The 22,269-nt window shown below is 47.3% G+C and overlaps 1 protein-coding gene across 1 annotated transcript; it reads right to left on the bottom strand.

Moving 5' to 3' along the window:
- Window positions 1–8,564: 8,564 nt before the first annotated feature.
- On the bottom strand, window positions 8,565–13,456 carry LOC115327191 (the record flags this gene model as incomplete). Its single annotated transcript, XM_040216917.3, has 6 exons — window positions 8,565–8,867; window positions 8,936–9,098; window positions 10,748–10,980; window positions 12,029–12,152; window positions 12,254–12,422; window positions 13,348–13,456. Coding segments are annotated over 6 exons (1,101 nt in total), but the record flags the coding sequence as incomplete, so codon positions are not given.
- Window positions 13,457–22,269: the final 8,813 nt, after the last annotated feature.

Here is a 22,269-nt window from a genome sequence, read left to right as displayed (position 1 = left end):
ATTGTGACACATATCAAGTCTACATTATCGTCGTTCCCATTTCTCGGATCAATATATATTGTTGAATGCCTATTTGCAAAGTTTCTTTTATTTGGAGTCTTTTTTTCGCTTATTTAGATTGTTTTAGAGCTGAGAAAGAGCAAGGCATCATGCCAGAACCCTCCACAGCACAGGAGCACCATGAACCAGGCATGTAACATCCATAATTTGTTTCCAGTTCGAAACACATTTCAAATGAATTTGAAAAACGATGGACATGCAAGAGCAACCATAAAATTGCGTCTTTTGCATTTTAGCATTAAGGGTCGCCTATCTGAACACTAAAATGAGGTAACATCGGGAGCTGAGCACCCAACACATCCCATTCCAGCTCATGCAAAAAAGAAAGGGCTTTGGATGCACATCAAAACAGGTCAAAACTCAACGGTGGACACCGTCAGTACTATGGATGCAAGATCGTCAAAGCATTCCCAATAAAAAAAAGTGTCAGCACATCTACACTATCTTGGAAGATGAGAGACAGCGACAGCAGAAGTGGCAGAACAGATATCCTCGATGCTCGTGTGTGCGTTCTGGGTGCATTTCTTCTATTCCCTCCCGTGGGCCCGCCCCCTTTGATGGCGTCAGAATCTTGTGTAACCGCCCTATGTTTGGGAGATTAAACGTCGTAGTCGACGATACTCTGCCGCTCACCCACTCCACGCTGCACCGCACCCTGTCGCTTACGTGGCCCCCCTTCTCCAGCCACTGAAACGGGCGAGGCGCTGTAGTTGAGAGCAAACATCGACCAACAAACGTTTGAGCAGACATCGACGACTTCAACTCGTCGAGTGTCGGGACTGCTATCGCAGTAAAAACAAAACAGAATGTCTCAACCTACATCGTAAATTTTACTACAACGTGAAATATAATCTTTTAAGCCCTAACTGGAAAATTCCTGAAACTGGATAGTCACTACAACTGAACCCTCATTTTCATTCTCTCCTTTACTTTACCCTTTCCATATCTGAATGTTAATCTAGAGCACTGCAAAAATTTTTGTGTTCAAAATTAAACATTGTTCCTAAAAATGAATGTTTGTCCCTGTATGCCTTTTGTATCTTATTCATTCATTCGTAAGTAATCATCAAGCTTCTACTCTTTAACACCTCATGGCATAACCATCGAGTTGGCTTCAAAAAATCATAACTACACTTTTTCTTATGATTTCGAGCATTTATTACAAACATAAAAAAAAAGAATGAAGTCACCAGAGTTAACAGTTCAGGTAATTTGTTTCTAATCGAGACGTAATTTCTTTCTAAAGTGTGGTAAATAACTCGCAAGGGTACCTGTTCCCCCAAGCGCTACACGAATCACAACTTCCAGTCATCTGCTCCCATTTTCTGTCAAAAAGATGTCGAATGCCATACTTTGGGAACATCTGATAGTTCTAGTGGTACGGGTTTCTTTTTTACTTTTGTGGTGCAGCTCAGCATGTCATCTACAAACCATTCGGACATTACTAGATTACTAATGCAAGATGCATCTTCCCTTTCATACATGCTTATTTCTGATTTCTTGCCCTTAGTATTATTGTTTTTCCAGCCTCCAGCAAACACACGGCGAAAAACTCGGCCCAAACAGATGTGGTGGTGACTGTTCCTTGCTTTATCTGCTGTAAGTATGCGGGAGATTTTTTAAAAACTGTCTGTTCAAGCATTTATGCATCACATGGCATGCTTTCCAGCTTCCAAGTTTGAAGCATTGCAGAAAGAGGTACTTCATCTAAAACACAAAGAAGCAAAGCTGCTGTCCAATAATGCAGTTCTCCTCCGAAGCATGGAGGTCAGACCTGTAACCACCTGCTCTTCCGACCAGCTGACCGAATCGTCAGTCCAATTCTACACTGGCCTGCCGAGCCTTGCCCTCTTCGCTCTTATTGTACAGTTGATGCAAGAGGGCACAAAATACCTACCAAGCACTGTGTCCCTGGGAGATGCCGTGCTCATGGTGTTGGCCAAATTCCGTCTTGCACTGCTCAACCAAGATCTAGCTTTTCGTTTCAATGTGTCGGAGGGGACGGTCGCACACATAATGGTTAACCTCATTCCCTTGCTCGCAACAATTTTTTCGAAGTTCATCATATGGCCCACACGACCAGACATTGCTCGAACGATGCCAACCCTTGTCCACCGGCACTATCCACGATGTCGCGTCATTGTAGATTGCTCTGAATGCCGAATTCAAAGACCGCTCTCATTCACTGCCCGCTCACAAACATATTCACACTACAAGGGTACTAACACTATCAAATTCCTAATAGGAGTGACGCCGTGTGGTGCAGTGAGTTTTATCTCTAAGGCGTGGGCAGGCAGGGTATCGGACAAAAAGCTCACTCAGAAAAGTGGCCTGCTTGATAAGCTTGAGAGTGGAGACACTGTTTTAGCCGACCGTGGATTCCTCATTCGTGAGGACATAGGTAGGGTGGGAGCAACACTTGTTGTGCCCGCATTCACCAGGGGCAAGCGGCAGCTTCCCGCACAGGAAGTAGAGACTGCGCGGCAAATGTCAAAGATTAGGATCCACGTAGAGCGAGCCATCGGTCGTATTAAGGTTTTTAGGATCTTGCAAGACAGACTGCCAATAACGCTGCTGCGACATGCCACCAACATCCTGCTCATATGTTCTGGCATTACAAACTTGAAGCGCAAATTGTTGTAGGCACTGTTCATGATGCGTGAACTCTGCTGGTCAAGGCAGGGAACTTGAAAAACCTGCTACAGGCATGGCTCTTGAAAAGGAGCCTCCTGCTAGTTTCAATGTGGCAGCCAACATCTCACTAGAGATCTAGCTTCTCCAAGGAAGCTAGGTCTCTTAGCGATATGTCAGCTGCAATTGTTGAAACTACCAGATCTCTTTTCAAGTCCTTTCTACAAGATTCAACCACATTTCTGTTTTGTTTTGGGGTACATGCAGTACGAACCTTTTAGCCAGCAACAATTACATTTTTTACTCAAATTGGTAGCTAACCTTTTGCCTTTTACTCTTTTAATGACTAGCAAGTTACTTGCATTGTAAACAGGCACACACGGTGGCTGTCCTACACTTTAAATACCAAATTAGTAGCATCTTCTTTTTAAAAGATTAAATTGTGTGAGTTACTAGGCAGCGTAAAGTTAATCAGCTGTCAAAATGTGCCAACTTATCTTTTCTTGGTGTGTGAAGCAGTAGTGATCACACAAATGCATGCCGGTACAGTTCCTGAATATTCGGACTTCGTCGTGGCAACACCAGTAACCCAGGGCTGCTGTTCAGACCCACATTTTCGGACTGCTCAATTATTCCGACTCCCGGCAGAGTAAAAAAAATCGGTTGGCCACTGTATTTTTTTTTCTAGATGCAGTTGATGAATTAGATCAGCTACCTAGTACAAATTATTTCAGTTATTTAATTATGCTTTTCTAGACGAATGCGTCTTTTCCTATGCGTTTATGAATGTTTGTGTGGACTATTAGTGTAGGACAAAATTTAAAAAAAATGCTTCGATCACTCTTTGCGGTAATGGAATTTGGGCAATTCAGAAAAACTTAAGTAGGCCTTAAAAAGTCAGGACACCTAAGCACTTTTTACGAGTTGTGAATGCGAAAGCGTGAATGTCATTCTTCCGCTCCCTTAGTTCGTTCGTCTCCGGTGTAGTGGCGTGGACGGCCACATTTGGCTACTGCCGAGGGGGCGGCCGACAGCCTATTTTGGCCACGCTGAGCTCGGCCGTGCAGCCTATTTGAAGTTTGCCCGAGCAGGCTGTGCGGCCAGGCCCGTACCTGTTACCGGTGGCTAGGCCGCTGCGTTTGCTGCGCCTCTATGGAGAGGCCTCTCTGGTTGCATGGTTTGGAACTATGCCGCGTGAGAGCCAGTGGGAGCCTCATTCCTTGAAACTAACGTGCGCCAGCCAATGGGCTGGCGCACAATAGTTTCAAAGTGAAGTCGCAATCCATCAGATTGAGACTTCACTTTGTTCCATTGGGACAGGGGAATTTAGGTGCTGTTGGCACGGCTTCAAAGCTGATGACGTCGGTTTGCTCCATGGGACAGTTAGTGGTTTTGCATTAATATAATTTTAATTTTATTGAGGCCCCAGTTTAAATTCCTGTTTCCTCCGACACATTAAACTAAGAAGTAAGATCAAGGCTCTCTTGAATGAGGTTGTACCATCCCACGGTGCTGTCCGCAGGAAATTGCTTGGGACACATCAGCTTTTGCACCAGTAGTTGGCATGTCCGTTTATTTTGACAATTTTCTGTATTTGTTATTACATTACTGCAAGCATATCAATTGTTCCAGGTTTAATGTGTGTGTATTTCTTTGGAGAAGGCAGTTGCACCTGTGTACTTTCTGACAGAACTTTTTATTTCTTGTCATGTAATCACAAATAAAGGTTTTGTTGTTTAATTCCACTCGGCCTATCATTCTGTCCACTACAGGGCTCGAAGTTTATCGGATATGCAAACATCCACGTTTATTTCACTTTCACATTGTATGGACCTGGCTCTTTTAGAAAAGAAACTCATCATATGCATGTACACAGCATAAAAAAAGGAACTCCAGATCTGCAAATCACAAGTGATACACAACGTCACATTTTCAGGAACCATACAAAACAAGCACGGAACTTAGCAGAGTAACAGACATTGAAACATTTATGTACACGAAATAGGACAAAGATGAACAAAAATAAAATTACAATGTTCCTTAGCCATCCGTTTCTGAAACTGCAAAAGTTGTTAAAGGGGCACTGAAGTCGATTTTAGAAAAGAAACTCATCATATGCATGTACACAGCATAAAAAAAGGAACTCCAGATCTGCAAATTACAAGTGATACACAACGTCACATTTTCAGGGACCATACAAAACAAGCACGGAACTTAGCAGCGTAACAGACATTGAAACATTTATGTACACGAAATAGGACAAAGATGAACAAAAATAAAATTACAATGTTCCTTAGCCATCCGTTTCTGAAATTGAGGGAAGTTGTTAAGGTGGCACTGAAGTCGATTCTGAGATCGTCCTTTTGTGGTGACAACTCAACCTAGATGCTCTTAAGCGCCCAAATAATCCCTAAATTACCATTGTGCATAGCCGATTAACTTATTAAAAACATATTAAAAGATTGTGACACGGCCTTTTTCGTGAGAGTTTCTTACAAGTGAAGTGGTCGGCAAAGGGCGCTTGTTAGCAAATTGCAAGCTATGGCTGCGCCCGCGGTGAAAACGTGGAGTCTTATCCTAATGTGTACCTATCCGACTCTTTTCAAAACGAGTTATAATAAAATCGTTCGGAATCTGCACGTATCGTAGGACTCTCATTGGTCTAGAAATTGAAAAAAATAGTCCGCAGTTTTTCTATTGCCCCGAGGTGGATATCCTGTTTTGTAATCTAGAATTTTATGTATGTATAACTAACACCTTTTCAACAATATCAAAAACAAACTTTTATAAAAACCACTTCAGTGCCCCTTCAGCACCAGATTATTCAACCTATTACATTAGCTCCGGTACGACATGATCGACCCAGAATGATCGTGCCTTCTCCAGAACAGGAGCATAAAGTCCCCTGTTAATGGGTACGACTATTAGCTCGTAGTCATTTGGAGTCCACACAAAGAAGTGTGCAGATTCTTTTCGGCAAACATGCAGTTGCGTCTGCACCTGCATGAAATGCTGATGCGACTCTTTCAGTTGCAAGTCAGCGGTGAGGCACTCATAGTCCTTGGCTTGAGAGTCATCATGGCGCAGTGTCCACGGGCACTTGACTTCCAATGTCCCTACCCCATGACAGCTGCACGTCCAGATCCCGTCGGGGGACGCGCCAAGGAAGTTATCCTAGTAAAACCGTCAAATAGAAAAAAAAAGCATAGTGATAATAACAGCCCTAGTATGATATATACGGAATCCCTCAAATTTCACACAGAGGCACGAACTGAAAGCTTAAAGGGGCCACGAAACAATATAAGGGTTGAATGTTATGCCCTTTATGCACGCATACTGACGCAATTGTAACACGAGCCTGCTCACATGCAATGCTGCTGAGCCAGGAGGTTCTTTTCTCCGATGTGATTTTTTCAAGCATGATGGTACAGCATTGTGATCGGCTTGAACACTGCGCAAGCACTTTATTTGGGCCCCCAGTCCACAAAAGGGATTTTACAGTAATTTTTTTTTCAATCTCCTTTCATAAAAGGGGATAAAGTGCTGAAGAAACTTGGACCGAGACAAAGAAAGCAATGACACAGGGCGCACTCTCAACTGAAGTACGTTGGAAAATCTACACGCTATTATTCCCTAGGAAAATGCACAGTCATCAGTCATTCTCTGCCCACCTCGCGTTTTAAGTACTCCTACTCATCCGTCGATGGGGCCAAAGACGTTTCGCTGACGCACTTGTTTCCTCTAGCCCTAATCTCAAAAGCCTTGTGTAGCTCGCGTAAAACCTTATTCTTGTATTTTGCCAAAATTTTTGTGCTGTTGAATGATGGGGTGCAAGGGCATCTGCTGCAATGAACGGCGAGATGCCCTGACGGTGTCGTCCTCGTGGAAGCTGCGTGTTCGCGGGCCCGATCATTAACATAGCGGCCTGTTTGCCCTACATAACTTAACCCACACGTCATCTGAATCTCATGCACGACCCCAGTCGTGCAATCTGTGTGCTTATTCCTATGCCTTGTGCTGCACGGGTCTATGATCGGCTGGGGATTATTGATTCTTCGGCATAATCTTGTTAGGCGCTGAAAACACAACCGGGACATTGTAACGCTGAGCCACCTTCTGTGTGCGACGCCGTGCATATATAGAATAACCACCGGCCATTGAAGTGTTATGTCACAGGATGGTTTCTGTGATGTCTTAAATTTCCTTATCAGGCTCCTGGCTACCTCGACCGATGAGCTCATTGGGAATCCCCCCTCCGCAATCGGTCTACCCGTCTCACAAAGCTACCTTGTGCGCTGCGTAGACAGGACTTCTCAAGCGACGCTTCTAAACACGAGCTCGCAATATCTCTCTTCACGAGCTTTGAATGACAGGAGTCGTAAAAAAGAATCCCCTTCTTTGACCTATGTGCATACGTCCAGCAAATGTGCTCCCCTAAAAAACTAAGCTTGAGGTCGAGGAATTGCATTATTTCATCTTTAGGTATTTCATGAGTGAAAGACAATCCGTGGCAACATGATTTAATTACCTTTAGCACCTCCCCACAACTAGAGGGACCGATTGTGGGTGCGAGGATGAGGAAATCATCAACGTAGTTAGATACCTTGTATCTGCCATCACTCTTTATCAATTTCTCCGAAATAGCCTTTCTGCGCACACCTAAAAAAATATTGAACAAAACAGGAGCAACACTGGCACCGATGCTAATTCCCTTCTTCTGCACATAAATTCCCCCATCAAATGGTGGTTATTCCATATATGCACGGCGTCGCACGCAATTTTAAGGAGGAGGCTCAGCGATACAATGTCTCGGCTGTGTTTTCAGCGCCTAACAAGATGTCGCGATTATGCCGAAGAATCAATAATCCCCAGCAGTTCATAGACCCGTGCAACACTAGACATAGGGACAAGTACACAGAGTGCACGACTGGCAGCGTGTATAAGATCCCGATGACGTGTGGGTTAAGCTATATAGTGCAAATATGTGTGTTAATGATCAAGCTCGCGAACACGCAGCTTCCACGAGGACGAAACCATCACGGCATCTCGCTGTTCATTGCAGCAGATGCCCTTGCGCCCCGTCATTCAACAGCACAAAGATTTTGGCAAAATACAAAAACAAGGTGTCACACAAACTACACGAGGCTTTTGAGATTAGGGCTAGGGGAAACAAGTGCGTCAGGGAACAGTCTTTGGCCCCATCTATGGATGAGTAGGAGTACTTAAAACGTGAGCTGCGCAGGGATTGATTGATGACTGTGCATTCCTGTTGGGAGTAATAGCGTGTACTTTTTCGAATAAACTTCAGTTGAGAGTGCGCCCCATGCCGTTTTCTTCGCGTCTCGGTCCATGTTTCTACGGCGCTTTATACCCTTTGCAATGTATTAACTGGCCCATCTAAGCACATTATTCCTTTCAGAAGACCAAAACATGGAAAGTTTTGCATTTAATCAGTTTGGTTCTAAGCAACTGCAATGAGCAAAGGACTGGTTTGAGAGAGCCCTCTCCCAAACCAATTGAAAGAGGGTGAGCCCAGGCTTTTGTCTCTCTTTCCTGCGATGCGGTTTTTTGTCACAACAGAAGTCGGGAGTCGTGCATGTTTTTCAATTCCGGTGTGGACGCGCCTCAAGGCTCATTCATGCACTTGTAACCGAGTAGGACGAAGAGAGACCAGACCGGTTTTTAAGCCTCTTGCGACGTCTTGGGACCGCATGTGCTGCTGCAGAGCTGGTCCTAAGACGTCGCAAGAGGCTTAAAAACCGGTCTGGTCTCTCTCGGTCGTTCTCGGTTACAAGTGTGTGAACGAGCCTTAACATACAACAGTTACAACTCCTTGTGAGGCTGTGAAATGGAACAAGGGAAGAGTGCTTCAGTTATTGGTACCAGCTGATTAAGATATAAATTAAGAAAGTTGTGCAAGCTTTGTCTGTCCTTGCACACTCAAACACGAAGAGAAGAATAATGGCAGCAGGTACAACCTTCTTATCGATCACGAACCCAACACTGCAAAGCCTGAAGTCGCTGTGGCAAGTCTCCATGAACTTCTGATATGTCTCCTTGGCTTCGGGCTCCTTCTCGACACCCCAGCAGATGGCCTCGGTGGTCAGTGGCGGGGTTCTTAGTAGAACGAGGTCGAGGATGGCCTTTGGGGATGTAGTGTCTCGCATTGTGCGCACCTGTAAAGGGCACATGCTTGGCATGCTGGCACTTACGAAAATTGAGCGAATGTCATTAGTTCACAAACCTTGTTGATGATGGAAGCAGTTATTCTGCCGTAGCGAACCTCCCGCCACATAAGTGTTGTCGCCTGCCGTCTCGTGCTCTTTTCTATCCTCTCAATTTCTCTCATGGGAACAAACATGTCTTGTGGGAGCGACATCCTCGTTGATCTTGTTCTCCTGACTTTCCTTAAAAATGAAATATTTACAAAAATTAGAACACTATGAAGATAGGCGACGTCAGAGCCGTATATTGGGAGAGTTAGGCCAGTGGGTGTGGCAACGAAGGCGCCGGAGAGGAGAAAAGTGAAGGGAAGGGAGGAGGGTGCAGAAAGACAAGAGAGAAAGAAGGGAGCAAAGAGGAGACGACCTCCATTTTGACGCAATGCAGTGGGCGCCGAGCCCTGTTGAGGTTACGCGTTGTCTGCTACGGGCTTATTTCTTTTTCGCCGGAAGCAAAGTTTGCGTTCAAATGCAAAGAAACTTAATTCGTTAGCTTCTTAAGCCACCGAGGAATAACAATATTTTTTTGCCATAGCCTGCCAAATAAAAGGAAAGAAGCGAAATTTTCCCATGCATTTTGCCGGACGAATGGGTGAAAATGGCAGCCCTCCCCGCTCAGCTGGGAGCAGCTGAGAGTTCACGCACATGTGCTCACGCCCCTCGCTCAGCGCCGCGGGCTGATTGGCTCACTCGGAAGGGGGGCGTCCAGCAGCAAGATCATAGACTGGCCAAAGTCTCCCCATACACGGCTCTGGGCGACGTTTGTCACATTCTTGAGACGATACATTCACAATTTTGTTTCTACCCCTAGCATTTCTGCAGAAGCAATGAGCATTCCTGCGTCAATGAACAAGGCTCGTGCAACTTAAATGTTCTGGACATGTTCTTCCCAGGGGATGCACGACAGTAAAGGAGATAGCGCACTGACTTTTACTACTCATAGAAAGATTGAAGAGAAGCCCATCGAAGTAACGAGGTGTACAGCACCCGCAGTCATATGTGCCCACTTCCGACAAGAGATTTCTGGTGAAAGCACAACTGCGCTTCACTGGTAATCTGGTAGTCTCTTGCCCCACAACACATTGCTATAACCTTGATTTGTTTTAAAAATTCGGGGCTGATTGATTGCTTAGCCCCATGTTATGAATTAAAGAAACTTGCTGCCAAAGCACCAAAAAAACCTGCATTTTGTGTAAGGCACGTCACACTATTAGGTGCTGAAGAAAACCAGCCCTCGTCTTTAAGTCCTTATTTTGACCTCTTTTGATCATGTTCCGCCAACAACAAGTGGGTGGTCTCGCCCACTCGATGACCATGCCGCCAGTGCGCCCTTCGGAATGATTATGGAGCTGCCCAGGTCCAGGCTAACCTACAACCAGACGCCCCAAGCACATCCATTTCCCGCAGGCTACTTAAGCCGGTTCAGACCAATGAATGGGAGCTCCCATAGGGGGAGGCTCTGGCTAAGCAGGGACTTTACTTTTTTTTTGTAGCATCTCCCCTCCCACGAATCTGCCTCATACGGCAGCATGGGCCTCACAGGCAGTTCCGTCAAATAAGGCAATACCAACCCTTTATTTTTTTTGGCTGACAGGGCAAAGCGTGTTGTCGTTTTCGAGTGCCAATAAACACATCGTTTACGAATTCAGTGTGTCGCTGCTGTCTCCTCTCCATAGGAGCCTTACGGCAGTCTTCGGATGAACTGGACCGTAGCAGTTTTAAATAGCGAGCTACGGAGTGGGATTTACCTAGCAGTGTCCAGCAGGTAAAGTAGAAACCCACAGGTTAAAGTATCAATGTGCCAAATTTAGTAACAGGAATGAGCATTAGCTTGCCTCAAAAATGTGTAGGACTGTTCGTCCTCTGAGGCGGAGTCGGTGTCCTCGTCGTCCATCTTTCGGATGGACCTCAGGACGACTGCTTGAGGGTTCAGTCGGTGAATCTCTTCGAAGAAGGCTTTGTCGGCGAGCTGGAAATCCCCGGACACATGGTTTGGTTCTTCGGGAGGGGTTCGGCTCGGCATTCCGGGCTTGCTGAGGTCCAGCTGGTGGACAGGGACCATGTCCTCCTGTGGTGTAGACATCCACATTTACATCGCCCTTTTTTTTTTAAAGGCCTGCATCTCAAGTTGTCAAAGCGTGGCAAAAGATTGTATGAATGCACATTGATTTTACACACCTCGCTGCTACTGAACTTTTGTTCCATCTAGAAACTTTTGATCGTAGCACATGGATCAAAAGGAATAAACTAGTGTCATAATTATTAAATATAGCCCTTCATATTTACCATTTATGCATGGATATGCACTGATGATCAAGAGTTCAATGGCACTACAACAGCAGAGAAAACTACAGTGGCCATCTAATGGCCCGTTCACACTCTTGCAACCGAGTGCGACCGAGAGAGACCAAACCGGTTTTTAAGCCTCTTGCGATCTCTTAGGACCAGCTCCGCTCAGTGCATCCGGTCCCAAGAAGTCTTTCTCGGTCGTACTCGGTTGCAAGAGTGTGAACGCGCCTTAAACCTGCAACTGCGGTAGGTACAATGAAGCTGAGCAATGGAGTTAAAGATTCATTGCAATATGTAGATAACAGATTGAACATGGACATGCTATAATGTGATCTCCACAGCTTGTTCGCTGCACTAATACCTTTGACTGCGAGACAGCCAGTGCTGTCACCAAAAAGCACAAGCATAATTTTTGTCACAATCCTGAAAAGCTCCCCGAATTATGCCCTCGGACACTGAAGACTGCTTGTTCTGGGCAAAGGATTAAGCATTGGGATTATTATCCAAGGACAATAATTACAATCCTGACATTTTGTTGGGTTGGCCTACATGATAATTCTCATAGCAAAATGCCTTTAACTTTAGCGTCACTGAGCACACATTTTAAGAGTTTGCGAATGCAGGATTCATGAATGCAGGTTGAATGCGGATACGAAAGTCCCTTTTCGTGCACGGCTTTACTTATGCAGGTAGCCAAAAGAAACGAAAGACAGCTGTAATTTAGTTACACAATCTGTCACATAGGGTTCCAGACACCAGGATCTAGAATAGTTAAAAATATTTGACAAGAGCTCATATCTACAATATGCACGAGTACTGTAACAGACCTTTCTTGCGACCGTCCTGGTCCATGCACACGGCTGAGAGGTACACGAGTCTTCCTGGGACACTCTGGCCGTGTATTCCACACAGAACAAAAGTGCAGCTACATGACTGCAGACCTCACCCAGACTGCAAGGAAAGAGGTAAATAGTTAATCAGCTTTCATCTAAACGAGCAAATAATGCTTCTGGAAAATGCTGTGTTGCCGGTGCAGCTGTGAACGAACTTACCCCGCTTTACATGTGCAGTGGCCACAGTAAACTTGACCTGTCTTATGGTCCAGGCATACCCATGCGTCATGGGGTGGGCCAGTTGCCCTCTGCGATGGCTTGACATTCGCCCGCACAAAACACAACTCGTGCCTGTCAGGCTGCCACAGCCGGACGTCACGTACATGGCCTGGGCAAGAATACAAAACCAATACACCAGTTTATAGTTTGTGAAACGGTGACCACTCTCAACCAAAAACCCTCTTAATTTTGACACCATGGCGGTGGTTTTACAATGATCATCCTGTCCACGACATCCTATGTTTGAGAAGAATATCAAAACAGCAGCCTCAGAATTGCAAGTGGGTGGAAGGAATGTGACATCTGAATTTAGATGTGCATGCATGTGGCACAACACAAGAAATATGTGACATGAAAATAATGTTGTTTACTACTTGTTCATGTTGGTGTTCAGCAACAATTTCTAATATGGTAGATGCCTCACACGAGCACACCGCGGCCACTAGTGGCTTCTATGACAGCCTATCAGTTGTTGGCAGAAAACGGGAGACACCGGCGATCGCATGTTCTGCTAGTCACTGGACAGAACACAGCACAGCTCTGCAATACGCAGTGAAGGCTATATTCCTGAGAACGAGACATTCTGCACGAGCAGTTAGACGTGTTTTGTAACGACTAGGCGTCTTTGCCGACTGGAGTTTTCACTGTACGCCACTTCTGAATTACGATTGTTCCAGGTACGCGTGGGCGTGATACACGCACATGGAATGAACATGAACGCAGGGTAAGCATTAGCACGTAAAACTCGAAGCTGTGTTACAAACGCGGTTTTTAACCACAGACATATGAACGACGAAATCAACAACCGACACGGGAAAAAGCTAGCTATCTTAGAGTGAGTATGTACAGCACCAACGAAACGTGGTTGCGGGTTTACGGATCTCGGAATGACCTACATGAATCCTCAACACCTTGCATTATTTGCTCTGTGGCGCAAATCATTCAAATTCAGCCCGTACTACGCTTGAAACATCGTCTCAACTCAGGCCTAAAACAGCTGGCTTCGGTAGGCGATGGAATGCAGCCCTGCTTACCTGACTCGAAGTAGTTGTACGCCTCCAGGGACTTGTACGCCTGCAATGTGTCCGGCGTAAATCGGCTGGGCGTGAAAAGCAGATACACTGTTATGTTTATCATAGTAACGGGGGGGCCCCCGCCGACCCGTCAACGTCCATTTCGAGGCGTCCACGCGGTACGGATCGCCGTAGTCCACACCGTTTACACGCAGCTTCGCGTCATAACGGGCTTTGTCCACTTCGCTGAGGCCGCTGTAGTAGTCCGACATTGCAATCAGCACGTAGGAAAAGCAATACCAAGCGAAATACACGGCACAATGGGAAAAACAACAGCGTATACCAAGGGCTTGTTTACACAGGGACGCCGAGCTTTTTGCCCACCGGCCACCGCGCATGCGCCAGAGAAAGAGAGAAAGGGAAAAAAGAGGGAGAGGGCGCGCCGGGTTGTTTGTAAACATGAGTTGGTGTATATATATATATATATATATATATATATATATATATATATATATATATATATATATATATATATATATATATATATATAAATATAGGCGTAACAACCGGTGACAGAAGTGGAGCTCCGTTCGGGACACCGTCTTCCGGCAAGCATGGACCCTCCTCGACAACCTGAGGATGGGCTTCCGCGACCGGGTGGAGGAGCCATCCCGCCCCGATTAGTTCCTGATCCCGTTGAGCCTAACGTTCAAGCCGATGCCTCGACCGCCATTGCAGCTCTGCTGGATGTCCACCACCAGCAGGCTGCCCAAGAGCTCAGGCAACGCGATGCGGCTCTCCTTGAGGCCATTTCAAGCTCCTTCGAGAGAACATCAGTCGCAATCGTCGAAAGCTTTCGAGCGCTGGCACAACCAAGATCTCTACTAACCGGTGAAAATCGACTTCCACCCACGACTCAATCGACCATCGCTCCGTCTGCTACGGATCTCAAGCTACGGGCGCCACAATTTGGCGGCACCGGCACCTGGTCCGCCTACGCGACGCAGTTTCAGATCCTCGCTGACGCCAATAAATGGACCGACGAGCAAAAGGCACAGGTAGTTGCAGTAAATCTCAGAGGTTCAGCATTACACGTCCTTCACCACATGTCGCCAGAATCTCGTACGTCGTACACTTCTCTAGTTCAAGCGTTGGAGCAACGCTTCGGTGATGGGCATCACCGCTACCTACACCACGTCCAACTGCGCCACCGGCGACAATATTCGGGTGAGACGTTGTCTCAGCTCGCTGACGACATCAAGCGTCTTACACGCTTGTCGTTCGTGGGTTCGCCTGAAGAGGCTGTAGATGCCGTTGGCACTGCGGCTTTTATTGATCCAATTGCGTCAATTGAGATCCAAGATACAGTCCGCCTTTCTTGTCCTCAAATACTTCGAGCCGCCCACATTTATGCGCTAGAAGTGGAGGCCGCCCGTAATGCATCACGATTGGCTACGAGGCATCCACCTGCAGCACCCGCCTCAGTCCTACCAAAGATGATCTGCTGGAACTGCCGACAAGAAGGACACAGCAAGATGTAATTTCCCCTTACACCCCGAGATGCCCGACCAACGGGTGCTCAAGGAGCGTCAAAAAAAAAAATTACTTCTACTTGCTCTGTAGATTCACCCTCATCCATCTACCTCCAACGTACAATGAATGCCTTCCCTGTGCGCGCATTCATAGACACCGGAGCGACAAACTCAGTCGTCTGACCCACAGTCTTCGACCAGTTATATCTCTCGGCCATGCCTGTGGGACCTGATTCCAGTCTTAAAACTGCAACTGGCGCTACCGTTGCAGTTTTAGGACAAGCCAATGTTCCCTTCCAAGTTGGTGGCCTGCAGACGACACTACCTGTGGTCATAGCAGAAGTCACTGACGATTGCATACTAGGATTGGATTTCTTAAAGACCGACAAATGCGTGCTCGACTTTTCTTGCGGGATCCTTCACGTTGGGGCACAGGCATTTCATCTCGGCTCAGCGACTGTATTAGTGTGCTATGCGAATGGGCTGCCATTAAACTCGCGAACACCGTGTTCTCTTGGTCTCCAAACTCACCTTATACCTCTCTATGCTGCCACTGCTCCTCGCCTTCAAGAGCATGACGCTGTTCAACTGCAGAATTTACTTTCACGTTTTTCGGTTGTATTCAGCAGTAGCGACACAGACTTTGGAAATACCAATTTGGCTACGCACCGCATCATAACCGGTGATGCAGACCCCATTCGGCAAGCGCCTCGCAGACTACCACTGGCAAAGCGTTCACACGTGAATGACCTCGTTGAGCAAATGCTCAGACAAGGTGTCATTGAGCCAGCCTATGGACCCTGGTCCTCGCCGATCACCCTGGTAAAAAAAAAAAAGATAGATCAACTCGATTTTGCATCGATTATAGGAAGCTAAATGACATCAAAAAGAAAGATTCTTTTCAACTACCACGGACAGATGATATCCTAGACGCGCTCGTGGGATCTACATGGTTCTCCACCCTTGATTTCAAGAGCGGCTACTGGCAAGTTCCCGTACATTCATCAGACCGCGAAAAAAACAGCCTTTAGCACCGGCAACGCGCTCTATCAATTCATAGTCATGCCCTTTGGGCTATGCAACGCTCCCGCAACATTCCAACGTCTAAGAGAAAGAGTCCTCGAGGGACTAACCTGGTCCGCTTGCCTTGTGTATTTAGACGACATTGTTGTCCTTGGAAAGACCTTCACCGAATACCTCACTAATCTCGAGTTGGTGCTCAAGAGTCTTCAAGACGCAAACCTGAAGTTGACCCCTAAAAAATGCACCCTTTTTGCTCGGGAAGCCCGATATCTAGGACACGTTATTGCATCTAGTGGCGTCTCTCCCGATCCACTGAAGTTATCAGCAATCACTGACTGGCCAACTCCAGCATTAGGTGTTGACGTTCTGAGCTTCCTCGGCCTGGCGACGTACTACCGGCGCTTCGTCCCTGGTTTATCACGAGTCGCCAAGCCTCTATATGCCTTGACCGAGAAGTCCAAGGTATTCAAATGGTTTACAGAATGCCAAGACTCCTTTGACGTACTAAAGTGCGCGCTAACGTCGTCGCCAGCGCTGGCTTACCCAAGAGACAACGCGCTGTTAATTCTGGACACAGATACGAGCAATACCGCGGCGGGTGCAGTACTGTCTCAACAACAGGAAAGCCATGAACGAGTAATTTGCTACTACAGCAAAGCCTTCACAAAGCCAGAACGAAACTATTGCACCACAAGACGTGAACTTCTCGCTATCGTCAAGGCTCTTTCCCATTTCAATCACTATTCGTGTGGCAGGAAGTTCATAATCCGCACAGACCACGCAGCGTTGACATGGCTTCTTGGTTTTAAAGAACCAGAAGGCCAAGATGCCCGCTAGAGAGAACATCCACAGCTGTACGACTTCGAGATTATACATCATGCGGGATCACACCATAGTAACGCCGACGCCCTCTCAAGGCGCCCACGTAGAGAGGGTTCCGGTCTGGCTGTGCATGAGCATGATTCGCCGTAATTCGGGCCTGCGTCGCACCCTCTGCTCTGTCACCATCACCAACAGCATGTGGTCACCGCAAGAAATAAAAGACGCCCAGCCACGTGATCCCGCTGTCAGCCTGTGCGTCCAGTGGAAACGAAACGGCCGTCGGCCACAACGTACTGAGATATGCCACCTATCTCCAGCAGCATTAAACTATTGGGCCCAGTGGGACACACTAGAGTTACGTGACGGACTTCTGTACCGGCGCTGAGAATCACCCACTGGTGACCGAGCCGTATGGCAACTAGATGCACCACCCGAATTCCGCGCCCAGATATTCCGACAGTTTTACAGCAGTCCCGAAGGAGGCCACTTTGGCGTCAACGGTACCCTTCAGAAGATACGTGAGCTTTTCTACTGGTTCCAGTGCCACAACGATGTCAAGTTGTGGTGCCGTGACTGCGACCTGTGCGCTTAGCGTACAGGTCGCAAGGGCGCGTGAACACAAATAAGTACAGGCGCCCTTGCAAGGACGCGTCAGTGGAGCACTATTTGGAGGGTCGCTTTAGACGTTCTCGGTCCTCTACCGCGAACACAAACTGGCAACAGGTTTCTCCTTGTCATAGTAAACTATTTCTCAAAATGGCCAGAAGCCATCGCTATTCCTGACCAAACCGGCCCTGTCGTGGCAGATACTTTGGTAACTCACTTGATATCACGGCGCATCCATTGTCATTACACTCAGACCAAGGTCAAAACTTCGAGTCACAGGTCTTTCAAGATGTCTGTCGACTGTCCAACAACACGAAAACAAGAACGACGGCGCTGCATCCACAGTCCAATGGCCTCGTGGAGCGTTTTAATCGCACCATACTGCAGCATTTGGCGATGTTTGTCAACAACCATCAAGACGACTGGGACCTGCTTTGTCCCTCTGTTCCTCTACTCCTATCGAACCGCAGTTCACGAAGTCACCGGGTTCACACCCGCCATGATACTTTCTGTACGGGAAATTCGCAATCTGTGCGACCTCGCTTTCTCAAGACCGCCAGATCGTTCCTCTGACCCTTCGTCTTATGTTGATGACCTGATGATGCGTCTCGAGCGGACATACGACTTCGTTCGAGGGCGCACGATGCGAGGAGCACACCACACAAGAAATGCTTCAACCGGGAGACAAAGTGCGTCTTTACAACCCCCTGCGAAAACGGGGGCTTTCGCCCAAACTACAGCGTAACTGGCAAGGACCATTCATTGTTGTCACGCGCTTAAACGATGTGGTATACCGCGTGCAACGCAAGGCTCGTTCCAGCATGCTCATGGTTCACAGTACCCGCCTTGCTCAGTACGAGGGCTGCTCAGCTTGAACTGAACTTACTGCCATTTATTTTCTGTTAGGGGATAGTGTGACAGAAGGAGAAGTGATTTTCGGACTGGAAGGATAGAAGGTAACACCAGAAGCGAGATACGCTTAGAATCGGACCCAAGCTGAAAATTTGCAAAATTATTCGCGGGTTCTAATTTTCGCGAATCGAGTGTAGCTTCCGTAACGTTCACATATATCCCGAATTGTTCGCGGAACGTATTTTTTCAGAATTGTAGGTGATTCGTGAAATTCTCGAAAATTAGGTTCACGCGAAAATCGTATTCGCTTACAGAGTGTTCGTACTACTCCCATTGCTCCTTGGTTTACTGATGATAGAGTCGAAACGTTATAATAAACTGTTTCTTTTGTCACTTCGAGATGTTTTTCTTATTCCTCTCATTCTTCTGGAATATTTTTGCATCGCAAAAATTAGACGCCTGAAGAAGGTGAATAAACCATTTGAGGAAGCCACCGGTTCAGAAGGTTCTACAGTGAAAATGCGTGAACACGTGCTCAAGCGAGCGCGGGCACTCCCTCGACCGGGCAAGCAAGGTGTTGTTGTCTGTACTGATCTTCGTTGACTTACAGCTGCTGACCGGTTAAGAGGTCAGGAAAAGCTGCTTCCACCCCTTTCCATTTTAGCAGAGCGATGGGAAAGAGCCGACTTCTTCTCCAGTGTTCGCTCCGCCTAAAAGCGGACGAGCTGTTAGAAAGGACGAAACTCTTCCTGCATTCCTTCTTCCCATTCAAGAAAAGGGGAGACCCTCCTCCTTTCTGCGTGCGGGGAGTAGCTCAGAGACCCGCTCCTGCAGAGAGAAAGGGAGGGGAAAAAAGGAAACATGGGAACCGGTTTTCTTCCCGTCAGAAGACGATTCTTCCCGGCAGAAGACGATTGCAAAAAGAGTTGAGCTTCCCCTGAACTTTTTTACCTGTTACCGACTATAGATTGGGCTCCCACAAAGTCTCTTTTGTTCCTACTGAGGCTTGCGTCTTTGGCCCACAAGTTCGTTCAAAGACGCGTCTTCCCTCTCCTTCGTGATCCGAGCATTGTCTCATCTCCGCGGAATCCTCGAGCCCCGTTTTCTGCCAGGCGGCGCCAGTTACTTTTAACATGGCGGACTGTCTCTGCGTTATACATTTTTGCGATCTCGGAGTCGGCCTTATTTGTAGTTTTCTAGTCGACCAACACAAATTTTGAGGAAATAGTATGGCGAGCTAGTGATCGAAAGACAGGTCTTTGGCGACCCGAACGCAAGGAGAGGGCACGCCAATCTAAGGGCAGCATAAGCAAGCGGAGGGAGCGCGCGAAGGACAGAGATAGCCAAGCGTGCACCGTCATTAGTTGAGGTCGACGGAAAAACAAAAAGCCCGTGGAAGCATTTAACGAGTAGAGAAACGGTGCGCAAAAAGCAGGCGAACTTTCGCGGCCTATATCCGCTTTGACATAACCGAAACGAGAATTCGGAAAGGGCCGTCAGTTTATCGCCGGCTAAAATGAAAACGGCAGTGTACCGTTCGTTCCTTTCTTTGGTTTCCCAATGACGCACACTTCCCAACCGCACCGCCTATTTTTTCTTTTCTTTTTTTTTTTTCTCATTCCTTTTTTTTTCAGGCATGCCGTTGTTTTGCCAAGTCATTTTAGCTTGAGGCGCACAACTCCGGGACCCGTGGGTCCTTTCGGAAAGCGCCGCAAGTGTAATCACGGACAAGACTATTCCCCTTTTCTTTCTGTGTGGGTGTGTGTTTGCTTTTTTCGCTTCATATACTAGATATTGGCACTGTTGCCGCCGAAGGTGGCCGCCGCAATGCAGTACACCATTTCGCATTACGATGGATCGCCGTAGACACTACGAGCCGTACCAGCCAATCAAGCGTTGCCAAAGTATCACGTGTCTGGGTTCCCGCGCGTGGCTCCGCCGCTCTAGTAGGTCACGTGACACTCACACGAAGTGGGATTGGCGTCGAGGGCTCGTGGCGTCCTCTATACGATCCATCGTCTGGTGGTACGAAGCAGGGCGAAAACAAGGCGATGCCGGACCTCTTTTACTGTCTCGGTCGATGAAAAAAAAAAAAAAAGGAGAGGCCCACGTCGTAATGACGCCGGAAAATGGTGTACGACTGACTGGAATGTGCATTGCCCGCCTAAACCATTGCGACAAGCAAAACTGCGGTGCGTGTATAGCTTCGAGATTGTCGATGACGTCTTTGCTCAGTGTTTTATAGTTTGCTGGCCGTCTGTGTGCGCTCCTAAATTGTGCATCTGTTTCTCTCGCTCTGATTAAAGTCGCCTTCCTTTCTTGTCCTTGCACCGTGCGTTTAGAACATCCAAAAATAAGTTATTTAGCGTGAGTGCGTGCCTGTTTCTTTTATTTGTTTACCTATTGGAGGATAACCCAGCCGCGCCAGAGGCAATATTGCAGGGAGGGGGGGAGGGGGGGGGGGGGGGAGGGAAGAGGAGGAGACTATAAAAAGTCTACTTAAAATTCACTTAATTATTTTTTATATCAAGGAGGAGGAGGAAAACCTTCATTTTAGAAAAATGGCAAGAGTGTCTTCTCTCTGGTCGGGAGCCCATAGTCCAGAGCCCCGTTGGCCTCTGCTATCCGCCTAGTCCAAGCGATCAGCATTGGCTGGTCCTCAGGCTTTGCGCAAGACAGCGGAGCCTCCCAGGAAGTGAAGGATGGGTCCGGGATGGGAAGGATGCCTTGCCCCGGTCGGAGAGGGGCAGGCCCAAGTAGAATGGAAAAGGGAAGGTTCCGAGGAGTGGCAGCCGAGGCAGGTTCCCCGGTATCTGTTAGGAGAAATAAATGCTTGTGGTACAAATTTGGGAAAGTGGGTGTTTGTATCTGCCGCCACTCAAATGCCTTCCCGCCAAGATAGGTCCGTGTGTGCAGGGGGAAGTGTTCTACGCTGAGATCTGTAAAATGCCGTGATTTGATTGTAGTTGTGAAGTGGTGTTGACTCTCTGTGTGAGTTCGGTGCGGCCATGTTGGGATTCTCCGGTGCCTCCTCTTCGCAATGCAACGCCCGGCCGGTTATTTCTCGGGCGAGCGCATTTGCAGTCTCGTTGCCAGAGAGGGAGGTATTTTCAGAAGTCCAGACTCTCTGAATTGCGGGTAGTGTATTTTGAGTAACGGTGTTTAGAATGTGTTCACTTTTTTGTTAGACGACGCATCGGGCGAACGCCCTGCACGCTGACTGGGAGTCAGTGATTACGGTACAGGTCTTATCTGTGCCTTCAGTTTTACGCGAAATGTGTGCTACGGCTAATGCTATTGCCGATTCCTCGGCCTCCACGATTGATGTGGGAGCGGCGAGAGAGACCATCGCTTTACCTCGTCCGAGCGAGTCGCAGATGACTATGAACGTTGCCTCACGTCGGGAAGTCTACTCTCCAGCGTCAGGGTAACAGACGTCTGGGTCGTTTTGATATTTGAGTGTTAGGTAGCGGGTTCGCACGAAGCGTCTACCCGCAATGAGAACGGGATGCATGTTCTTCGATAGGGGCAAAACCCTTATTTTAGCCGCAGTATTCGGCAGGACAGATTTTAGCCGCATGCAGCCCTGTTTCTTATTAAGTGGTGTGTAACCGAGCCTGGCTAAGAAATTTCTTTTAGGTTGTGTGTAGCTGAGTCTTGTATGTTGTCCGACAGCCTGAACCTCAATCAGTTCTTCTGTAGTATTTTGGATTCCAACTCGAAGAAGGCGCTGCGTAGACATATGCTCAGGCAGTCCAACCGCCGTTTTTATAGCAGTTCGGCAGATCGTATTGAGAGTGCCTATCTCCCTACGATTAAAGTTATGAAAAGGAGAATGATAGATTACTCTACTTACTAGAAGAGCCTGGAAAATCCTCACGGTGTCGGCTTCTTTAAGCCCGCCACGCCCATTGCTCACCCTTCGTATGAGATGGGCAATCTGGAGGCATTGCCTCCGGAGAATTTGCACCATGAAGGATGCCTTGCCGTTGAACTGAATGTGTAGGCCGAGAACCCTCAGTGTCGACTGTCGGTACCTTCTCTCTATTGAGATTTAAAGAAATTTCATCTGCGTTAGTGTAAGGTTTGCCTCTAATGAGTAGAAGCT

The sequence above is a fragment of the Ixodes scapularis genome, unplaced genomic scaffold (genome assembly GCF_016920785.2).
Source record: "Ixodes scapularis isolate PalLabHiFi unplaced genomic scaffold, ASM1692078v2 PGA_scaffold5__190_contigs__length_132052651, whole genome shotgun sequence".
Taxonomy (NCBI): domain Eukaryota; kingdom Metazoa; phylum Arthropoda; class Arachnida; order Ixodida; family Ixodidae; genus Ixodes; species Ixodes scapularis.
The sequence above is the reverse complement of the archived record's forward strand: the minus strand, read 5'-3'. Positions and strand labels throughout refer to the sequence as shown.